This window comes from Mustela putorius, unplaced genomic scaffold (genome assembly GCF_011764305.1).
Source record: "Mustela putorius furo isolate JIRA1106 unplaced genomic scaffold, ASM1176430v1.1 tig00000228_pilon_pilon_pilon, whole genome shotgun sequence".
Taxonomy (NCBI): Eukaryota; Metazoa; Chordata; class Mammalia; order Carnivora; family Mustelidae; genus Mustela; species Mustela putorius.
In genome coordinates this window covers 6,122,893-6,146,951 of record NW_025421322.1, presented here as the reverse complement: position 1 = coordinate 6,146,951, position 24,059 = coordinate 6,122,893, and the positions used below count along the sequence as shown (strand labels likewise).

At 42.8% G+C, this 24,059-nt stretch overlaps 1 protein-coding gene across 3 annotated transcripts in view; it reads right to left on the bottom strand.

Moving 5' to 3' along the window:
• Positions 1-24,059, bottom strand: part of GRHL2 (grainyhead like transcription factor 2) — a 161,496-nt gene that overhangs the window by 47,303 nt on the left and 90,134 nt on the right. For all 3 annotated transcript variants that reach the window (XM_013064756.2, XM_013064754.2, XM_013064755.2), the window contains exon 8: positions 14,447-14,541. In XM_013064756.2, the coding sequence (XP_012920210.1) occupies positions 14,447-14,541 (95 nt within the window). The remainder of the gene's footprint in view (positions 1-14,446; positions 14,542-24,059) is intronic.

The window sequence follows — 24,059 nt, the reverse complement described above, 5'->3', positions numbered from 1 at the left end:
ATTTTCAAGTACCTTCTGATTAAAGACAAAGAAAGCTACATTTTTCCTTATTTTGAGACTCTAAAGAGCTCTTTTCCGAGAAACTGCACATGCATTAACCTCCAAATTACAGCGACATAAGCCTACACCCAGAAATCAGCATTTTCAGCCTAAAACACAAACAATATATAAATATATAAGTGTGCTCTTGCCAATTTCCCCACTGTTTTCCTCTTGGTTCTTAAAATTATTAAAGACCATATGGATGGCTTTCTTAAATACCAGCATTTTTATTCCATTTTATATGACGGTATTTTGGTGCAGATGCGATGTCAAATTGAGACAGAAAGACAGCCTAAAGTAGACAATATGAACATGTGAAATCTCAGCCTTGGGAATTCATTCATAGCCTTCGTGCATTAATTATCAAATATTTATCAAGTATCTTCTGTTTGTGCCTGGCATTACACTACATGGTGGGACACAAGAATGATGAGACAGACTCCCTACCCTCAAAGAGCTTGCCGTTCTGCTGAGGAACTAAGAAGCTCTTAGATTTACTGACACCTCCATTTATAGAGCACTTTTAGGCAATGATTTAAAACCTGACGATATATTCCTTTATTTTCTCCTACAGATACTCTGGATATAGCTGTATATACATATATACACATTGGGTTTACTCACATCGTCTATCATAGTCTTCCATATTTTGTTAGCCCTCAACATTTTCCATTTCGAGAACATGGCGAGCCTGTTCCCAGGCGAGAGTCTTGGCTATTTGTTGGGCCCGCTATCTCCAACACTGTCCCCACAGATTGCCGCACACATTGCCAGCTCCTTCTTCTCATTCAGATGCCTAGTCCAATGCCAACTTTTCAGAAATATTGGCTTTGACCCCCCCATCTAGAGTTGTCTTCCTCCTCCTCTTCACACCTCAGCCCATGACCAGAAGCAAACTCTGTCACACTGCTCTTCTCCATTTTCTTCAAAGTACTTCACAGTGTTTGGATATATCTTATTGTTTATCTGCTTGGTGCTTAATTACCTGTCCGCTCTATGAGGCTGTGAGCTCCTAAGAGGACGTCCTTATCTGCCTCAAGGTCACTCTATTCCCAGTGCCAGTCCCATGATAGATACTCAACAAATAGTTGTCCAATGAATGAAGAGAGAATTAACTTCCTAAAGACACAGTTCCCTCTTTATCCATGCTCTCACCTTCATAAGGCAAATCTTCTAGGAGCCAGAACTGCCTTGAGTAGCTAAAGTCGTCAAAACAGCACAGCAGGGTTGGCTGCTCTGACCAGATTTATCCTCAAAATTTGTTTGTATATCAACACATGTAAATTGAGCACCAACTGTATATTCAGTGTGAATATATCTATGCATGTCCATGTGTATGTGCCGTGGAGGATACTATTTACAGAAGCTCCGGGAGGCAGAAGTGATGTACAGTATGGCCCTATCCCTCAAGGGAGAGGAGGGACATAATGGTTTTCGCTACTGTGGAATGTGTATCATTAGATACTAAACTGACAATCCCGGACCATACATGCTGTGAGATTTGATGAAAAACTGAGAAAGCAGCAAGTCAGCCCGAGAAGTTTTGATGCAGGGGTCTTGAGCTAGAAGAGACGTGGATGCTGACTCTGAAAAGAGTGAAAAGCCCAGCCTAATGGGAGAGGAGGATCTGTGTTGAAGAGGTTAAGAAGGAGCCCGAAGGAAGGGGTTGGTGAGGGAAGTGGCCAACCAAGATATTCATCATTGTAATCAAGTAATGAACACCTGAGGAGGCCAAGGGGGCATTATCAGGATAGAACTCTGGCTACAGTATCCAACATCCAAGTTAGAAAGAGGACAAGAAGAGGGACGCTGAGCAAAGGCCCACCAGGTTCAGAAGTGAAGAGGATTCACACCCCTCTGAGAGGCCAGCCTGACAGAGAGAAAGGTAGGAAGCCAGATTGCTGAGGGAGACGGGACTTGAAGACATAGAGAAGGCATCTCAGCTGGGAAGTCTGATAGAGGAAGGAGGGAGGACCAGGAACAGGGTACCAGAAAGCAGGGGCAAACCCAGGTGTTCTTTCAAGATGGAGGAGGTGTTCACATGGGAGGAGAGCGGGAACGGAAGAGGCTGCCGAAGGGGAGTGTGGGACTTAGAGCCCTGGAGCAAGGATCAAGTAGGAGGACTCAAAAGTGAAGTTCTGTACGAAAAAAGACAGAACTTTCTCTGAAACTGGAAGCCAAGTGAGAGGAAAGCACAGCAAAAACAAACAAAAAACCTAGAAACTCAAAATTAGGTAGTTGGTGCAGATTCCAGCAGGGGGCCCTTGGACTAATTATTTGACCTTTCAGACTAATTTTTTTTTTTTAAGATTTTATTTATTTATTTGACAGACAGAGATCACAAGTAGGCAGAGAGGCAGGCAGAGGCGGGGCAGGGGGAGGTGGGGTGGAGCAGGCTCCCTGCTGAGCAGAGAGCTCGATGTGGGGCTCAATCCCAGGACCCTGGAATCATGACCTGAGCCAAAGGCAGAGGTTTTAACCCACTGAGCCACCCAGGCACCCCTCAGACTCATTTTTAAACAGGTACAACAACCATCACCTTGGTAGTGCGACACTTAAAATGTTTTAAGATGATGTTTTAAGAGATGATGTTTTAAAATGTAAAGTGCTACGAAAATCTAAGGGAGCTCATGGTCATTACCATGGCGTCCACCTTCACCGGTATCTGCTCTTCCAACTGCTCCCACCCTCCGACCCTGGCCCTTCCTCACCCCCAAGGCACAGCCACAAGGCCCCACCCATTTTGTCTCCCCAACTGCTCCTGCAAGGCTGCTTCTTTGTGGGTCCCCAGATCCGCAGTGTAAGACCCCTTTCTTCTCTGGGTTCTCTCCCAAGGCACTCTGTGATACTATTGCCAAATGAGGCAAAGGCAGGTTAGTTATGACTCGCATTAATTTGAGCAAAAAGATATTTAATTGAGGTGAACTGATTTGAAAATCTATCTCTGCACCACACTTTTAGAGGGCTGAGTCATAGGCTCTGACAGGGAGGGGGAAAGCGAGAAATCTCTCCGGCAGAACCTTTACTGCTCTTCAGATCACAGGACTCTGCCATTCTGCTCTGTCACCTGGACATAGCTTGTGAAATAGCACCTCAGGAAAAGGACAAGTTTGGACCTTGCCCAACAGTGGGTTGGGCTGTTTCATAAATACTGGGCTCCGGCTCACAAGAAGAATGGAAGCATAGACTGAGTCACTCACTCAACTTGCTGATCATTTGTTGCTATTTTGATCCTTTCTGGTTCATGTTTAATACTCAAAACTTGTAATGAGTTTGTAATACTATAGCACAGAAGAATTAAACTGTAAAAACGCCCCTCCACCCTGCATAGCTCCCTCCACAATCAACAACCAAGGATTCTTTTTTTATTTTTTTAAAGATTTTATTTATTTATTTGACAGAGAGAGAGATCACAAGTAGGCAGAGAGGCAGGCAGAGAGAGGGGGTGGGAAACGGGTTCCCCACGGAGCAGAGAGCCCGATTTGGAACTCGATCCCAGGACCCTGAGATCGTGACCTGAGCCAAAGGCAGAGGTTTAACCCAATGAGCCACCCAGGTGCCCCCAACAAGCAAGGATCTTGAGGATCCTTCACAATTTCTTGTGTATCCTTCTAGAAACATGCTATGTAATACCTATCATTATTCTTTTTTATACAAATGGTACCACAGTAAACATGCAGTTCTGCATCTCACTTTACTAAATACATTTTGAAGAGAGTTTTTTTCTTTTTTAAAAGAGCCATGAGGGGCATGTCTCATGGCTTCTGAGTGGCTCAGTCAGTTAAGCGGCTGCCTTCAGCTCAGGTCATGATCCAGGGTCCTGGGATCGAGCCCCAAGTCGGGCTCCCTGCTCGGGAAAGAGTGCCTCCTACACTGCCTACTTGTGTGCTCTCTCTCCCTGTCAAATAAATAAATAAAATATTCAAAAAAATTTTAAAAATTAAAAAAAAAAAAAGAGCCAGGGAATATGGAATAATGATTTCTCTAACACTGAGCTGTTCCAGTCTGTTTATCTTATGACACAACACATGTCTTTCAACATGCATTTCATACACAGGTGCATATATATAAATTATTGGCAGTATACAGGCCATGTCACTGACCTGTGACTTTTGTTCCTCACTATTTTAACTAAAACTGCTTGCTTCAAGGTCAGCCTTCTCTATAGCAAATTTATAAGGAGGGGTTCTCAAATTTGTTAGAATATGGATTATATTTTATATATGGTCTTGTTAAAATATGGGTTATAGGGCCCTATCACCACAGTTTCCTGTTTAGTAGGTCTGAGGTAAAGAAAGAAAGAGCCAAGTATTTGCATTTCTAACTCCTTCCCCAGATGACGCATGAGAACCAGGCTCTCAGAAACCACTGCCTACAGCACTGACTTCACTGGCACTTCTTCCTTCTCTCTCCACCTCCCCACCCCTTCCTTCCTCCGCACTCTTTCTACTGACCATGCCTTCCTTGCCTGGTCCCTCTTCCATAGCCGCTCAATGGGATGAGTCTAAAGTCCCATCCTTGATCCTCTCTTGCCAACAGCCCAATTCTCTGTATGTCAATCTCCTCCTTTCTCTTAACTTTCATTCTCCCCTCTTTACAAACAACTCTGACCTTCTCTCCTGTGCTCCACAATCCCCTGCCCTTCCAGGGCTTCCCACTCTGCATCTCCCGGCCTCCTGTTTGGCCACCTGGCCTGCTCTTCTTTCCAACTTCTCCATGCTTGAATTACAGCTGACCTTAAGACACAGCTCATAAGCCAAATTCTCCCCCATGTTTACCTTGATCCTACGGAAAGGAGATCTCTAAGTGCTGGAGTATTTAGAAGTGAAGAGTGAGTGTGTGTGTGTGTGTGTGTGTGTGTGTGCATGTGCATGTGCACGTGTGCATGTGTGTGTAAAAGAAAAGATAAAGGAAATCTGGCAGATTATTGACAATGAGTCAATCTCAGTGAAGGGTGTATGGCATCAAGTGTATTATTTTTTCAACTTTTCATTTTTGACTTTTTAAAGTAAGAAGTTGGGAACATCTTAAAATAAAAAACAGAGTTTCTTCCCTTTCCAGAACTTTCCTGGCACATTAACTCTATTTTCAGTAGAGTCTTTGTCACTCCTCCCCTCATGTTACATTACTTACAGCTGTGTCTTACATTTACAGCTGTGTCTTACATTTGAGGCTGTGTCTTACTTCTCAACCTGGCCAGTATGTTCTCTGAGAGCAGACACTGTGCCTGGCTTAGCGGTCCACGAATGTCCGTTGCCTGGACTAGCACACGACATGCAGCAGGCAAGCTGCTTCGAAGGAATGACGGCCCCTTTGTCAGAGATAATGCAGAATATACTACTGCGAGGTCCTCCCATACAAAAAGGCAGTATTGAAAGAGCACATGCTTTAGACAGTCAAGATGGGAGTTCTGCCTCTGCCTTGCATTTGCTGTGCAACTGTAGTTAAGCTAGCTAACCTCTCTGGGCTTCAAATTCTTCATTATTTAAATGAAAAATGATATCCACTTAAAATACGAATACTGCATGATGCATACAAAGCAGCTGGCAGAATAACCACTGAACATTAACTACAGTGCACATGTGTGCGCGCACGCGCGCGCGCGCACACACACACACACACACACACACAAAGTCAGCCTATGAAGTCCAAATCTGAAACTTACTTCCTTGAGCACATACAACAGTTCATGCATGGAAGTTACAGAGCCCTAACCAGAATTCAGTCCAGAAACCAAGACTACGCCACATCCTAACAAAAGATCAGGCTCTTTCGATCTTCGGTGAGATCCCTTCCCCAGATTATTCCTTCTATATGGGAATTAACTCCAGCTTTATAGCTTCTCCTGCCATCCATTACCTTATAAAACTGGAACAAAGGCATGGCTTTGTTTAAGTTCAATACCAAAGACTCCAGCAAATGTTTACCTTTCCCTTCTAAAACTTCCTTCACCCACACCACGCCCCAGCAAACACATAAAAAGGCCATTTGCCCTGCTTCGCAGTGTGTATCTTGACCTTGCAAGATACCTCCCAGGAGCCTCCCCCAAACCTTGCTTTACTTTCGAGACCACGAAAAATGCCTTATAATATTCTCTAATCTTCCATTAGACGACTTGCTTAAAATTGGGTCCTACTTAGACAAAAAACTGGGATGTAACTTTTTCTTAATCAGTCTATCTATCAAACTGATTTCATCCCAGACTGTCTTATAAGTAGAAAGAGAGCTCCCAGACTGCTGGTAGGGGGTTAGGGACACGAACTAGGTCACGAACCGATAGGACATCAGGAGTATGGTCTTCTCTGCCCACTCCTTTGGTTTCTTTTTTCATCCTGAAAATCAGTATTTACATATCTTGTCTTCTCATTGGTGTCCAGCACTGGAATTTGGCAGAAAGAGAACAAAGTCCCCCTGGACTCAGAAACATCCCCCTGGAAAGCAAGATTTGTCAAGACTATTAAGACTGTAATTTTCTAAATGCCGTGAGGTGGTCCAATAAAAACGGATTAAATATTTTACACTAAATGAAAGTATTAGAAGGGAGACAGAAGGAAGGAGGGAGAGATACAATAGAATTGGGACCATTTAATGGAGTCCTATGATCTGGTGAATTTCAAGCCAATCTTTCAATTAGCATAACCTTATTTTCCACAAAAAGAGACTGAACAATTTGCAATGTACAAGATGGTTAGAACACTTACAATTTCTCCAACTTGCTACTTTCACATAGGCTGTGATCAAAGCACTGGTGTTTCTACCAGGCTGTCTTTCAAGCTACTAAAATTGAGATGATGAATACAGAAAGGCTGTTGTCCCCACCCATTAGCAGCCAATGGAACAAAGAACTAGGCTTCACTTGCTGACCACTAGTTGTAGCCTGAGAAGACAGAAAAGAAAGGGTTGACCCATCCGGAGAGAAAAGGAAGAACTCTGGGCTTCATATGGACAAGGTCACCCTACACGACAGCCCTATTTATGTTTCACAATATGAAGGAATGTGTGACACAGGCCACATCAAATGTCCTTAAGTCCAGGGCAGCTGCAGGGCCATGCTGGGACTTTAAAGGGACTTTATTTTCTTCTTTAAGGATGGATTTACAAATACAGGAGTTAGCTTTTTACTCCCAACCTCCACTTGGATTTTCTGGCTCACTCAGCTGACTCATCTCACAGCACATCCATATTTCCATCACTCAGACTGGCTCTCAGTTCTCATGTGATATCCCTTTGGGAAGAGCAAAATCAGACACAAAAGCAATAAATAAAAGGCACGAAAATTAAGAGAACTAGGGTCCAGAACAAATATCAACATGCATCCCCTTACCTTGAATTTCCTCGTAATTTCAAAAGTTACACGGAAATCCCTTCCGTAATTCCAGTTCATTTAAAGCATCCAAAGGGACCCAAAGTTAGAGGAATATATCTCTAAAATGAATATTGCTTACATGTAAATATTTGCTACGAGTTTATAGAAATGTGGGCTTTCGCTTACTGGGTTTCTTACATTGCAGACATAAAGCTAATAGCCAATGTGTGCCTTCTGCAACCTTTATTTTCTCTAATAATAATTACCATTCTTGCTTTGAATTTTTTTATGTTGTGCTTCCTGCATGGTATTGCGAAAAAAAGAAAAGAATAATCTTCATGGTTCACGATAGGGTCATAACACATAACAAAAGATAAAGCGTAAAAGAAAAGCGTACAGAAATAATGTAAATGAGTATGAAACTGAAATTCAGGACACCAGAGAAAGGAGCTACAGAGTAGTGAGGAACATGGAGTAGTACCTTACAAAGCATGAACTGATCTTTAATTAATACAAAGTGAGGTAGTAATTATGCAAATGAGATCACTAATGTTAGGTTAATACACACCCACCCACACACAGTTGAACAGTCCTCAGTGCCATAGTCATTCTAATCAATAATACGTACGGTATCAATAATGTACACCAGGGCAACCAAGGACAGGGAAACACCTGTGTGCTAGAAGTACTGGACCAGTGAGACCATCTTCACTGGTCGGCAGTAAAGAAAAGAAACAGAGAGTGACAAAAGCAGGGTGACTTGATTGAGCTACTTTGCTCAGGGAGACGGGGCTAATCCTTTGTTTTCTTTTTTTATGGACCTGTACTCCATAAGTTTCTTTGAGAAGGAAAATCATAGTATGCTTTGGTCTAAAAAAAAAAAAAAATGCAGATTTCTCTCTTTTGGGATGATTAAGAGCATGGACTGTGGACTCTGAGGGACATATTTTTTTTTTAAAAGTCCACCTTGTCCACATGCCTAATCTTGCAATGCCTGCTATGTAGAAAGTCAGTATTTAGTGGAATCAGAACTTGAGGTAACAGGAAAATGATCCCTGATGTCTCATAGCCTCTCTGCTCCCCACCTCACCCAGACCAAGTCTCAACCCTGCCCTCCAACCAACTTTGTTAACATGGATAAAAACATATGCCTTATCTGTGTCCTTACCTTTTCTAAAACTGCAACAAACTCCTGTCTAAGAGTTCCTCCCCGAACCCGTAAAGGCAGGGAGGACATTCACTGCTGATACAGCAGAGCAGAAGGCTAGACTAGCCAATCGCCCAAAAGCAGCTCAGCGTAGAGAGGGGAGGGAGGCATGGGGCAGGCAGGCGTCGCTCTGGAGGGTAATCACTGCTTTTGCGAAGAGAGGTGACAGGCAGCAAAGAGGAACCCAGGAGAGACAGAATTTTGTATTATTACATTATTATAGATTCTTTTAAAAATCAGAAACGGGAGATAGGGTAGTAGTGGGTTCATCTGACTGCTTGATTATTTAGCATTGCCGGCCATCCCAAGGGAGGAAGAACATTTTTATTGGATCATGATCATTCCAAAGGCTTGGATGCAGAGGGATTAAAAGAGGCTTCATGGGAAGAAGCTTCCTTCACCTTAGTTTACAAACCCTAAGAAGGGTAAAGAGAGAAATGGGGGAGGAGGGAGCTGCTACGGTGATCCAGAGGAAAGACACAAAAAGGAAACTTGTTCCTCAAAGCACTAAGTAGCATCTTAATGCTCAAGTAATTGTCTGTGGTCACATGAGAGAGGCCTTTGTGGCACATCGAGTTTGGTTTAATCTTGAAATCACGGTGAAAAGAGAAAATGGCACAGGACAAAAATAAGGGGCCCGGTTTCAAGAGTCTCCTTAGAAACCTGGGAGAAAGGGAAGTCTGTAATTAGGGTTTGTACACTCCTGCTCTGGGGGTGATGTCATCGCCCAGAGAAGGGCAGTGTTCCGTGCCAGGAATCTGAGCTCACCACTCTTCCATAATTCAATAGGGTCTTGCATGGGAATTCCTCATCCTGGGGATTAGTGAGCAACAAATCTACTTTGTAGATACCAATGTTTGGCTAAGGGGAAAAAAAATGAATTGAAATGACCTTGTAAACGGGAGTCCCGTGAAAGAATGTATGCAGCACTGTGATCTTCCCATTAGAATCACATGGACTGAACCTTAATACTCTGTCAGCCCTTCCTCATTCCCCTTTCTGCTACCTGCCCTCGAGGAAACCGAAGCTCAGGAAGAGAAAGTTCCAAAGCCACTCTTCCAGGGCCACGACAGGTCCCCGACTGCCTGAACTGCATTTCAGGGCAGTTCTGTATCACCCTTTCCTCCCTTCCCTATCCATTCCCAGTCTGTGACAGTGCGGACACGGAGACCCTCACCCACCCAGGTATCAACTGAGTCGTTCCCCAGGACCCAGGGACACCAGTTCAGGTTACATGAGCTTCCAGACTGCACAGACCCTGAGGGGAAAACAATGTCCGGTTGAAGACTATCTCTGCTGCTTGTGTCACTGCGCAGAGGGACACTGTGGCACAACCAGCAAAACCGGTTCTGAGTATAAGAACACTGATCATTCTGCCAGAACCAGGCTGCGATGGAGACTGAGAACCTGGACTTAATTCTCGGGCTTCATTTTAACTAACAGTATTAACACCTTCCCTAGCCCAACTTTTGCCCATAGATATATTAAACAATTAGAATTTCACAACCTTTCCTTTCTTCTATTCATGCTAAAGGAGAGTAGAAATAAAATGTAAGGTGGCAACAAAGGAACGAAGTAGGAACCATGCCTTAGAAAAAGCCATAAACCTTTATCATCAGGTCTTAATTATACATGTGTGTTAAGACTACCCAATACCAGACTGTTTTATTTAAATGAATGTTCCAAAACTTAAATCTCCAAATAAAAGCTATCCTTTAACATAGCTACTACCATAGGAAAACATATGGTTTTCTCAGATGCTGCTGTGACTCAAAGTACATTTCTAGTGTTTCTTCTGACACTGCTGTCATTAAAGCCGGTCTTGTGTGAGAGAAATCTCATTTTTATCCACGGAGTGGTGTTATCCAACTTGTTGATATGTATTTATACTTGTACCCAAGTGATTTCTGATGTTTTCCTTTAAACATCTTCAAAGATCAAGATTTACCACCATCAGGGAGCCTGGGTGGCTCAGTTGGTTAAGTGACTGCCTTCGGCTCAGGTCAAGATCCTGGAATCCCAGGATCGAGTCCCGCATCCAGCTCCCTGCTCAACAGGGAGTCTGCTTCTCCTGCTGACCTTTCTCCATTCATGCTCTCTCTCTCTCATTCTCTCTCTCTCTCTCTCAAAAAAATAAATAAAAGAAAGAGCAGAAGAAAAAAATATTTACCTCCACCGCGGGCATTCAACAGGCCACAGCAACTCTCTCAACAGTGCCAACTCTGGCCTGCTGCCAAAAGCCTGGCCTGAGGAACCAGAGAATGCTGGAGGGGCTCCTGGCCCACTCCTCTCTGACATACCATATCACCCTCCATTGGGTCACTACTTTCCCCAACTCTGACAACCAGTGAAGATGTAAACTGCACATTCAGTTTTTGAGGGGGTGTGGTTGAGGCATTAAAAACTCAGATGTCCTTGAGGCCCAGGTAAGGAAAGCTCCAGAATGGGAAAAACTAAAAAAAAGTATTAAAAAGAACAGCTACTACCTCACAAGAGCCACTCGGTAGCCTTGCAAACACTTGGGCTCATGGATGCCAGCATCTTTCATTATCCAAAAGAATCTGAAAGTCTAGATAAAAAACCCTAATCCCCTGATTATTGGGCAAAAAATTTTAAAATTGAAATATAAACATAAATACATGATACACACACACGCACGCACACACGCATTCTTTGGGCCACGTGAAAGCTGTAGGTCATAACTTTGTGTTCTCTGGCCATGTAAACCAAAATAACATGGGACACTGAATGGAGCCCCAGCCTCAAAGCCCACAGAAGATTTCTCTGTGGATGTTACAAATAGGAACTTGAAGAGAAATATAACAGCTCCTGAGAAGTCCATGTTATGAAAATCACAACTCTTCTGTGGGAGGGAAGCTTTTACCTCTTGCTTTGTTGAAACTGTTTCCTCAACAACCACACAACTTTGGTTTTTGCAATCTGCTTATTTTATTATTTTTTTTAAAGATTTATTTATTTATTTATTTAGCAGAGAGAGAGATGACAAGCAAGCAGAGAGGCAGGCAGAGAGAGAGAGAGGAGGAAGCAGGCTCCCGGCTGAGCAGAGAGCCGGATGTGGGCCTCGATCCCAAGACCCTGAGATCATGATCTGAGCCGAAGGCGCCCACTGAGCCACCCAGGAGCCCCGCAATCTGCTTATTTTAAAAACAATAATATTTTATGTTATTTTTTTTAAAAAATTATTCACTCATTTTGAGAGAGAGAGAGAGAGTGTGTGTGCGTGTGTGTGTGCGCGCGCGCGCACGCACACATGCATGCTAGCAGGGGGAGGGGCAGATGAAAAGAATCTCAAGAAGACGCCCCAACCAAGCATAAAGCCTGCCATGGGGCTCAATCTCACAACCCTGAGATCATGACCTGAGCAGAAATCAAGAGTCGGTCACTTACCCAACTGGGCCACCGTGGTACCTCAGAATCAATAATATTTTAAAGAAATACCTTAGGGTCTACAGGTTGAACAAAAAAAAATTCTTGCCTCCTTAATGAAGTGAATTTGACTTTTAAATGTTTTGTTTTTCTTTTTAAAAAAGTCCTTCCAGTAGTCTGGGGGAAATTATTATTTTTTTATTACTTATTGATAAACCCAGACTGCATACAACTGCAACAACCAAGTAAAGGTCGCTAAAAATATATATTAAGCAAACAAATTTTGCCCCAATAAGCAATATAAAGTATTCCCCACTGCCGTTTGTCAAAGTCTATATGGGCTTAAACTTGTCAGCCTGGAACAACACAACTACACATAAGGGCACAACTACACATAAGGAAAGAAGACAAGTGAGCTTCTATCTGTGGGAAATGAGCACTATTGCCTAAACTGGGGTTTTTTGTTTGTTTTAAGATTTTACTTATTTATTTGACAGACAGAGATCATAAAGTAGGCAGACAGGCAGTCAGAGAGAGAAGGAGGAAGCAGGATCCCGGCTGAGCAGAGAGCCTGATGCGGGTCTCGATCCCAGGACCTGGGATCATGACCCAAGCCGAAGGCAGAGGCTTAACCCACTGAGCCACCCAGGCGCCCCATTGTCTGAACTGGTTTAAAAGAAAGGTCTGTTCAACCCCAGCGTGACTACCTTGCGGGTTCACCACACTATGGGCTTCCATCATTTCAGCTGTCCCTTCTGGCGAGGCATTTTCTGTGAAAGGCCTCCATGGACACATTCGCTCCCAGGCACTCATTGTCACAGACAACCTGATGATCCAAACTGGGGCTCTGACGGCAGCTCTCCTTTATGGCCTGCTTTACAGTGACAAGACACTTCCAACGACAGGAGCCCACCTGAGCCCTGTGCTCCCCGCAGTGCGGTGGGCCTGTGTCTGGCCCCTCACGCGGCTGGAGGGTTACTGGATGCCCTGTCCTTCCTCCCCACGCACCAGATCTTCACCCATCGTAACCTCAGCACAATGTATGGTGCAGCCAAGACAACTGATCAGTGTTGTACTTGTATGTGGGAGGGAACTGAAGCCCAGGGAGGTCAGATGGTTAACTAAGGACTCCAGCCCCCGCCCCACGGTGCCATGGCCCAGACAGCCTTTCGTTATCTAGCCCAGTCATCTAGCCTCTGACAGAGTGGGGGCATGAAAAGGGAGCACAAGGTTTGCCCAAGGAACCGTAAATGGAGGCGGAGTGCAGAGACCAACTTCCCCTACAGTTCTGTGTGGGATCTGACCTCCTAACCATTTCAAGGCCTGCTTCCTTCCTTGCACACACTGAGCCACTGGAACATTCTCTAGGCTGTTCTGGCACTCTATTGCCACTTACCCATTTGGGTCACCTTTCTTGGGCCTAAAGCCAATTTTGCTCACATTGTTTCATACCTGAGTGAAATGAGACACTGCGCAATTCTTCTTCTTCCATAACTCGTGCCCACAAACTCCCATCCACTTTCCTTTCTCACCCAGCCTTACCCCTGCTGGCAGACAATGAAGCATTGAAGGGAACTGTTTATATTGACCTTTTCATTAGTTTGAAGACAGAGTCTGCTAACACCCTCCTTCATGGTACATAACTGAGGCAGAAAATAAGCTTAGGTTTCTGGAACCTTCTCTTAAGTGAAAAACAAAGATCAAAGGTCAGAAGCTCAAGAACACAGAGGACGGAGTATACGGAGAAAGTCAGTAGCTTTCATAAAATCAGAGAGACGTGTCTGGAAAGCAAATCCGAGTATCAGCAAGTCTTACTTTTTTTACCCAAATCAGTGTGGTAGTGGACATCTGTCCTCAGCGTACAACTAGCCAGAGATTTTACCACCACCCTTTCTAACCATACTGGCACCAGAGAAAAATGGGAAAAGCTAAAGCAGTCAGCATGGAAGACTTGGTTCAAGGTCATGGTGGTAGCTATACTGCAGGGAGTGCAGATCAGAGGCCTTTCTGTACCTCTCCGTCAACCACAGTATGCCTGGAGGGACTCATGGAGCCAGAGGCCTGCCCAATCACTTACTTATGGAGACCACAGTTCTGAACACTTTTCCTGCCTCTGGAGAAGGCAGCAGTCAGGGCTGTTTGGGGGAACCTGCAGTGTAGTTGAAAAAGGTCTTCTGGCCCAGCCTTGCCACCCCACATGCTAAAATGAAGCATGGGGAGCTCGAGGATTTGGGAGGGACATGCAGCTTGGCCCGTCTTGTAGGAGGCCATAGCGAAACACACACACTCCCGTTTCTCCCTTACCCCCGAAAGGCAATTTAACTGCACAAAACTGAATGGGCGTAACTTCAAGAGAAAGCTAAGAGGCTCAGTTCCTTTTCTGCTGGCTTGAGTTAACAGGTCTTCCCCTCCTTACAGAGACTTTTGTGAAAGAAACATCTGCAGGGAACGGTGGCCTTATGCAAAAGGCACGAGAAATGAATCAATACTGTCTTCCCACTCACCTTCGCCTCTTCGTTCACATCCCAGGTGAAGGAAACCGCATTATACGCAATCTCCTCGATGTTTCCAATCGTATTAAAGCTCTCCTTGTAATCAGCTGTAACATGAAAAAAGGAAAAGGCTTTAAGAAAGTAAGGGTGACTCGGTGACATGGACTGAACTGTCATTTGCCAATGGGGAGACTCTGCCGACTCTCGCAGCGACTCTTGGCAACAGTTCAGGATTTGTGCTTGCTGACATTCTTTTACTAATAGTTACCCTGTACGAATGTCCCTCTATTAGGAAGGAAATCTAGCTGAAGCAATGTTCCTAAGAAGATCTATTGGTTTCATTTTTTTTACGAGGTTTATGAAATTATTAATTTTTTCCCCTCCTGAATCTTATGCCACCTACCCAACTCCCTCACCTGTTCACTTTCCCAGGGCTTAATTTTGCAGCCAGTGCCAGAGTATTCCACAGGGATTGCTCTGCAGAACAGAATAAGCTGTTTATCAGTCGGGCAGTGTCAGCAGGACTACCGGGAAGAAATTCCAAGACTCCGGGAGAGCGCAGGCAAACCGTTATTACTTCCTCTGAGACTTAGGCAGATAAGAGCTGAGTTCATCACACTCAGCTCACTATCACCAAGTGTCCACTCAAAGGCCTCCCTTCGTGTCTTTGTTTATGTAATACTTATGTATTCATTTGTATCCCCACTCCCTTCTCCCACAAACACAACAGCTGTCGATGTGTTTGTTATATATTCTTAGGAAATGTTGGGTTGATTTGCCTGTGTGCATAGCTTTTATTTTCAGCAACTGTGTTGTGAAATGGCTAGAGTGGCAGATTTAGCCATGATTTGGGATATATTTATCCTTATAAGGTACCTGTTGTTTGTCAGTAATTCAAATTTAATTTTTATTTTTTATTTATATTTTTATATATAATTTATTTTTTATTTTTATTTATATTTTGTCTGGGAACTCTAGCTATGAACTTCTTCAGATCTAATCACATTGCTGGTGCTTGCTTAGTTCTAACACCAGCTGCAAAGAATTCCATGGTAACCACTGGCCACTAGTTCCTTACCCCCTCTCTGTAGATACGGACCCTTCGGTGGTCTCCAGCTTTCTGGTACAGACTACACTGCCTTACTTTTTATGGTCTCCACTGTCACTGCCTTACCTGGCATTAAGGTCTGGATATGATATTTCAGAGTTTTAATCCTCACTACATCTGGAGCATCTAGCTTATGCTTACCATCTGGATTTCCCCCCGACTTTTGGCCCACCTCGATTCTGTACTGCATGAACATCAGCCATGTCCTGCCTGCCTGGCATCATGGTACACAGACCATCTGCTTTCCTTTGAGGTCCAGTTCATTCACAATGTGGTCCCCTAATCAGAAACGTTCTTTCTCTCAAAGCCCCCATCGTTATTCTTCTAAAATGCAACTCAGATGATGTGCTTTTTGTAATTTTTTTTATGAGACGAAAACTTACACCATGACCTCTCACGTTCTTCATAATCAGGCCTGGACACGTCTCTGTGCCCTTCACACTCCAGCCCCACAGTGGGGGCCAGAGGAAGACTCAATTCTAATGATCCTTGGAGGTCTTTTTGTTTCTAAAATCTTTCTGAATGCTTTTCTTGCTGAGCTAGGACAGGAGCCAGATATTCTGACTGACTTCCAGGATGTATACAGTGGTCATTGTCTACAAAATCTGACATAGTTCTGGCCCAATGGTCATTTCTTCGAGCTGTGTCCTTCTAGGCTGCTGTGTCACTCCAGGGCAGGTGGCTTCTTGAGGCTTGAAGAAGTTATGTTAATGCTGGGCCATTCTGAAGTCTGCCTTCCTCAAGTTCATGATCTGATCATTTTAATCCATTTCCTCCTTGTTTATTATAAAATCTAAGTTCATGGGATCCTTTATCAAGATTTTAACTACTTTCTTTTAGTAATACACCTCACTGTGCTTGTATGAATTAGGTTGAGAGAAGCAGTACTCCTATCTGCTTTTTCTATCCATGATATAAATAATAATAAAACAAAGTCCATAATAATAACAGATCCATATTAACCCATAATAAAATAAAGTCAGGTTGATTTGGATTTCTTATTCTCAGGACCTGGAGTGATGGCTAATCCCAGAAAAACCCATTTAATGTGCTCTCCAGAATGGCCCTCCAGAGCCATTCCCAGGAATGAGTTGTACCAATGAGGTTCTATCAGAATTCTATTTGTCCTTTTTCTCACCAATTTTTTTTTGGCCAATCCAATGGGTACAAAGTGATATCCTATTGATGTAATATTTGCATTTCCTCTTTCACTTGTTAGTTCAAGCATCTCTTCACATCCAAGATAGCTAACCAGGTGTCTGAAACTGCCTGTTCATGGCTTCTGTCCACGTTTCTACTGGTTCACCCAGGGAAACTTTAAAGCAAAATTATGTATCTTTACACTTTAAATAAAGCATACACATTATAATACAAAAGCTTGTGGGTTCGCCATAGTTAGACAATCTACTCATCCACAAACAAGCACTAAAAACACACCCATGAATAGACTTCATGTCTTTCCTACCTCAGTCTCTATCTCCCTATCTCCAAAATATGTACTTTTACACAATGTTGGAAAAATAATTTTTAATGTTTTTTATAAAAATTACTTTTAATTTTCTTTCTTCCCCCTTAATACTTCTTTAGCATCTTTCCAAGTCAATAAAGAAACTTATGGACAATACTTATACTTGCCAAATACAATTATATTGAGTTTTAAAAAGTGCCATAACTTTATTTTGTTCTTGTTGGTAACTTAAATGATGTTTAATATTTTGCTACCTTAAAGAGTACATCATTTAATTATCCTTATGGCTAAATATTCACACATACTTCATTATTTCATTAAGATATATTCTCAGAAGTGAAATTAATAGGTCAAAAGGCAAATGTATGTTTAAGGCTTTTAATTCATTTTGTCAAATTGCTCCTGGAAAGGTTGAAACAATCCATATTCACAGTAATAGTGCATGAGTTCCTGTTTCCCCAAACCGTTTTCTTTCCAAAATGATATGCAACACGTGGTACCTCATTATTTTAATTTTCAATTCCCTAATTGCAAAAGAGGTAGAACAGACTTTCCTTTACTCTCTGGCTCTTTGTGTTTTTTATATTCTTTCTCTGTTTTTAAAATTTATTCATTTATCATAACAGCTTCTTGTTCGAGCCTCTGCTCATTTTTCTCTTACGATATTTAAATTTTCTTATTGATTTTAAAGTAAATATCTAAAGCTAAGAGATAAAATAGAAAGCAAAGGAAAACACTCTCACACCTTACAAATTTAGAATAGGCTTTATGGCTTTATTTAGGATAATTTAAATGCAAATCTGTGCTTTCAGCAGGCCAGCCAATCTCTTAAAATTCTGAAGGGAGAAGTGGACTGCAGAATTTAAAGTGAGTTCCCTGATTCTTCATACCTCTTTGTTTTAAAAGACAGTCTGGTAGTTTTCAATAAGCAGTTCAACAGCTTTTAAATAAGTTTTTTTTTTTTTAAAGATTTTTTATTCATCTATTTGACAGACAGAGATCACAAGCAGGCAGAGAGAGAGGAGGAAGCAGGCTCCCAGCCGAGCAGAGAGCCCGATGCGGGGCTCGATCCCAGGACCCTGAGATCATGACCTGAGCCTAAGGCAGAGGCTTTAACCCACTGAGTAACCCAGGCGCCCCTAAATAAGTTCTTAATATGCATCTTTAAAACAGCTTTAGGTCAATTGTAAATTTAAAAAACAAATGTCAGAGGCGCCTGGGTGGCTCAGTGAGTTAAGCCTCTGCCTTCGGCTCAGGTCATGGTCTGAGGGTCCTGGAATCGAGCCCCCCCTTCCCCGACCCCCATGGGGCTTTCTGCTCTGCAGGGAGCCTGCTTCCCCCTCTCTCTCTGCCTGCCTCTCTGCCTACCTGTGATCTCTCTCTGTCAATTAAATAAATGAATAATCTTTAAAAAAAGAAAAACAAAAGCAAATGTCATTCATATTTAGAAATAAAGATAAACCAAAGCGGTTTGGTCACATACTTTGACCAAAGATTTTATTTTGTATTTTTGTTGTTGTTTTGTTTTTTAAATTTATTTGACAGACAGAGATCACAAGTAGGCAGAGAGGCAGGCAGAGAGAGAGGAAGGAAAGCAGGCTCCCTGCTGAGGGCTCGATCCCAGGACCCCGGGATCATGACCTGAGCTGAAAGCAGAGGCTTTAACCCACTGAGCCACCCAGGCGCCCCTGACCAAATATTTTAAAAACAAATGCATTACAAATACAATTACAAATACAAACACAATGCTTTCCAGGTCCCCTCATCTGGCACAGGGCCTCTGTCAGTTTCTATCATATTCATTTCATCAGCAAATGTATTGAACAAATATGTACTGTGTGCCTGCTATGTGCCAGGCAGTGTCCCTACACTGGGAAAACAGCAGGAAACAAGACCATGTCTCTGATCATGTGGCTTTTATAGTCCACTAGGAGAGAGAAAATAAATAAGTAGACAAATAAATAAATGAACAACACAAGTAAGTTTAATAAGCTTTTTTATGCCAGTAACAAAACAAAAACAAAAACAAAAAGACTGGAAAGGCTTGTTGATTTCCTTTATACCATGTGCCAATATTTTATTTATTTGTTTACTTGTTTACCACCAGTATTTCCCATTAGCTATTCGCTCTTCAATACTGCTGGTTTTTTTCAGTGCTTAATATCATACAGATAAAATGCTCTCCATACATTCGCTAAATAAATGGGTAAGTGAATGAATGAATGGATCCATGAGCATTCTAAACCAAAAATATAACTAAGAGACTGATGTCACACCTTTTCCTTTTCTTTTTTTAAAGATTTTATTTATTTGAGAGTGAGAAAGAGCGAGCGAGCGAGCAAGAGGGAGAGAGAACAAGCAGTGGGGTGGGGGTGGGGGATGGGGCAAGGACATGGGGCTCCATCCCAGGACCTGAGGATCATGACCTGAGCAGAAGGCAGATGCTTAACTGACTGAGCCATCCAGGTGCCCCACACCTTTTTCCTTAACCTTAGGCAAAACAAGAAATATCTGTTCATCTTTAGTCTCTAAGCCATTCCTACAAATGGTAAATAGCTCTGCTATCATTTATAACTATGAAAGTTTTTGAAAACTAAACAGCTTCTGCACGCTGATGTTACTTTGTCCACACACTTTATTGCCCAATGAATAAAATGCTAATAGATATATCTCCCATTTCTGAAAAGTGTATTAATGCTTGCTTAAAGGCTTATGACTCATGGTATAGAAACAGAAATCCAGGAGCCTGCTGTTAAGACTTCCTTAACTTATTTCCTCAGGAAAGTTTTCCAAACCCGAATTTTGAAAATGCTGATAGCCACTCAACTAGTAAAATGAACTGTGATGTGCTGCTGTAATAAGCTTCATTTCCTAGGGTTGCCATAACAAACTACTACAAATCTGGTAATCTAAAACAAGAGGAATTTATTCTCTCAGAGTTCTGGAGTCCACACATTCCAAATCAAGGTGTTGACAGTGTTGGTTCCTTCCTGAGGCTCTGCAAGTTGATAGACTCCGTGCCTCTCTCCTAGCTTCTGGCGGCTGCTGGTGATCTGTAGTGTCCCTTGACCTACCCACCCATTCCTCTAATCTCTGCCTCTGTCTTCACATGGTGTTCCCTTCTGTGTCTCTGTGTCTGTTCCCCTCTTTTCTCTTAGGGATTCGTCATTGGGTTTAGGGTTCACCCGAATCCAGGATGGTATCATCTTGAGAACCTTAATGTAATCACATTTCTAAAAACCTTTTTCCCAAATCAGGTCCTATTTACAGGTTCTGGGAATTAGAACATAGATCATTTCTGAAGGTCACCATTCAACCTCCTGCACTTGGGATTCCCTTGTATGACTACAAGTCAGGTGACTTGAGTGTCTGGCTTTATTCTTGCATGAGAGCCACCACAGCTGAAAAGTAATCACCCCAGTCAATAATAAATAAATAAATCATAAAACACTTAATTATGAACATATTACTTTTTAAATGGATTTTTCCCCAAAAAAGATGACAAGGTAACATAAAAACTACATGTTTTGTACCCTGGTTTGTAAATATCCAAAGAATACTAACATCTTAGTGAGAATGAGGCTATAAATGGGAAAAAGACCTAGATGTTTCCAAAATTCAGCATCAGGGAGCAATATTATAATTGGCTAAAATAGATGTCAAAAAAAATGTATGCCAATTTAATCTGAGTTTTAAAGGTAGTTCTTCAGGGCACTTGGGTGCCTCAGTGGGTTAAAGTCTCTGTCTTTGGTTCAGGTCATGATCCCAGGGTCCTGGGATCGAGCCCCGCATCGGGCTCTCTGCTCAGCAGGGAACCTGCTTCCTCCTCTCTCTCTGCCTGCCTCTCTTTCTACTCTTGATCTCTGTTAAATAAATAAATAAAATCTTTTTCAAAAAGATAGTTTTTATTATTCTTAATAATTTATACACAGAAGTATACAACCCGAAGTATACAAAACAACCCGAAGCATCAAAAAAGAATGAAACCATGAAAGAAATGGGAGTCTATCTAATGAAATAAGAACAAAGTTTATCTCACTGTTGAAGTCATGTGGTTGGTGACAATCAAACTTTTCTGGGTCCTCTCTAAGGCTGTGTGTGTCCTTGGGATGTCAAAGCGACGTGTATGGGAATGCAAAGCCATACACGTTCTCTAGGGCCTGTTCGGAGACTCCCCAAAGGTGCAGAATGAGTATTTCTGGATTCCCAAAGCATACAGGCTTGTGTGTGTACAAGCATTCAGTGCTTCTCAAATGCTGGGGTGCATCAGAATCACCTGGAGGGCTCTGGTAAAATGTAGGAGTCTGGGCTCACTCTCTGAGATGATGATTCAGTGGGTGTGGGATGTGGCAAAGAATGTGCCATTCTAACACAATTCTAACAAGCTCCCAGATGGGCCCGATGCTGCTGGTCTGGGGTCTACACTTTGGGTAGCACTGTTCTACAGCAGACAGGAATGACTGAATGCTCCAGGTGTACCTGATTCAGTCCACATACAGTCTTAAAGTCTGAGACATCTGTCATTGAGGTCCATTATCAGTTATCGGTGAAATCCATGTGACAGACTGTTCTTTTTCTTCAAAGATTTCTCCTCCGGTGGACACAAACCACACAGTTAGCTACACGGTAAGCCCAGAGTACCACTTGCTCCAAGATGTCTGCTTGCACTCATGCAAGCAGAATCCCATCCTGAAACATCCACTGCTTTGCATACGGATATTATCATCTCGTGATATTAAAATGCAAACGCTCTTGGGATAATAAGTGTCATAAACCAAGAGCTTACTGAAGGCCAAGCCTGTGTCAAGTCTTTTACCAACATGACCTCATCTCTGTGAGGTAGGTTTAGCATGCTCGTCCTACAGGGCAGTTCAGTGGCTTGTACAAAATCACGTGGCTGGTACCTGACCAGCCTGTGATTTGCAGCCAGGTCTGTCTGCTGCTAAAGGTCATACTATTCATCACTGCCTGTATTTATCTTGCAGATTAAAGAATAAATTGTCCCCAGATATGAACACCTGGTAGGGAAAAATCACAGCATATCCTGCATGGCAACTAGCTGAGAGGGGAGAACCTACGAGAAGTTCCATGAGTGCACATCCTGGGACCATCACAAATTCCTGGACAGAGCAGGGCAGGGTTGGGTGCTGCCGTGGAGAGGAAGCAAAGAAAGCATCTCCATACCCTGAAGGCACCGTGAAGATTGAAAGTTCAAAAAGTTGGCCCTTTTGAGAAAACAGGAGGTGTGAGCAACACTGCGGTGTCCCAGGGAAGGGCCGCTGAGCATGGGCGAATGAGCAGTGCTTTCCACACGCTTCTGGCAAGTTACGCACTGCAGAGAAATTATGGGATTCAACTCTATTTTAATTGTTATGGAAACCGTGATGGTGCATCCTTTTGCTGTCTTATTCTTTTACTTTTGGTATATAATCGGTGGTCTGTTCATGGGTTTTTCGACTCAGGCTTGGAGGTTGAGTCTCTTCTGTGTGTGTGAGTATGGTTCTGGAATGCCGTCAAAGGAACTCTTAATTCCTTCACCGTAATTAAGCTTCACGTGCTTGGTAAATTATAACTATCCCTTTTAATTATTTGTTGTGTATATTGTTGGAGATTAAAAGGAATGGGATAATTAATATAAAAATTGTTGTTCTTCCGAAACGTGTGGATTCTGTCTGGACTGGTGAAATAATGAGCCTGGAATGCTGAAAATGGCTCAGGGCGCAATTGCCAATTCAGTGTGCTACATTGCAACCTTAGAAGATGTTCTGTTTGTTTGTTTTTAAAAAGCCAAAGATCTGAGGTAGTTTATATGTGGGGTTGGGACATACAGGGGATCAATTTATAGGGCGGTGCCCAAAGCATATGAAGAAAAGACACTGGGGGTAGAAACCTACCAACCAGAATTTAATTTCTTCTCTCAACAAGCCCTGTGGCCTTGAGTGAGTTATGGAAGCTCTCTGAACCTGTATTTCCTCATCTACAAAAGAGAGACAATATCTGGAGCCCCTGGGTGGTACCGACGGTTAAGCGTCCAACTCTTGGTTTCAGCTCAGGTCCTTGGATTCAGCTCGGGACCCATCTCAGGTCACAGGTTCGAGCCCCTAGTTGGGCTCCAAGCTTAACCAGGAGTCTCCTGGGGCTTCTCTCTCCCTTTACCCCTGCCCCACCCTGTATGTACACTCTAGCTCTCCCTCAAAAATAAGTAAATCTTAAAAAGAAGAAGGAGAAGGAGGAGGGAGAGAGGGATAATATCTAAGAACAAACTCTGCTAGTCCTTTAGTGGGTGAGGGGAACGATACAGGTCCCTACTCCCCCAACCCAGCTGTCCTCAAACATCTGCTTCCCTATGTCTGCAAAGACCAAACAGAATCAGCTCAAATTCAGGAAACACTTGAGGGTCATTCTAGAAGCATTCGCTCTGACTTAAAATAGGTAGAATAAATAAACCCTAGTCCAAGTACGTTTTGAGGTTTTTTTTGGTTTTCGAAATCAAAGCAGCAGCTTCTTAAAGCCTGGATGACTCATAGGAACTCTAATGAGTCCATTCTATTCTTTATCATGCTTTTCCCTAGTCAGAGGTAACCCGGGTTTCCTTGAGTATGTTGACACTTGAGCCGATTTTTAGATGCTCTGAATGTATTTCCACCATTTGGTCCTGGTCCCTGAGCAAATAATAGGTTCAGCCACCAGTTTCTGAGAGCCAAGTGTGTGCTAAACGTACATACTTCACAAACATGACCTCACACAATGCTGACCAGTAGCTTTTTAAATTCTCCTTACTCTATAGAATAGGGAACAGGCTAACATGTTAGGCACCTCCCTGATAATCACTTACTTTTTAAGCGGCCAAGCTGGGATTGGAACCCAAGAAGTTCTGGCTACAGACAAAGCCAGAGCCCTTTGATATCTATGACATACAACCTTTCAAACAAGCACCTTTCCACATACCATCTAGAAAAATAATGGCTGAAATTATGAAGCCATCATTTGTGACTCATAGAATGTAAGCAGTATTGAGTGACTTCGATATTAGAACTGGAGTTAAAATA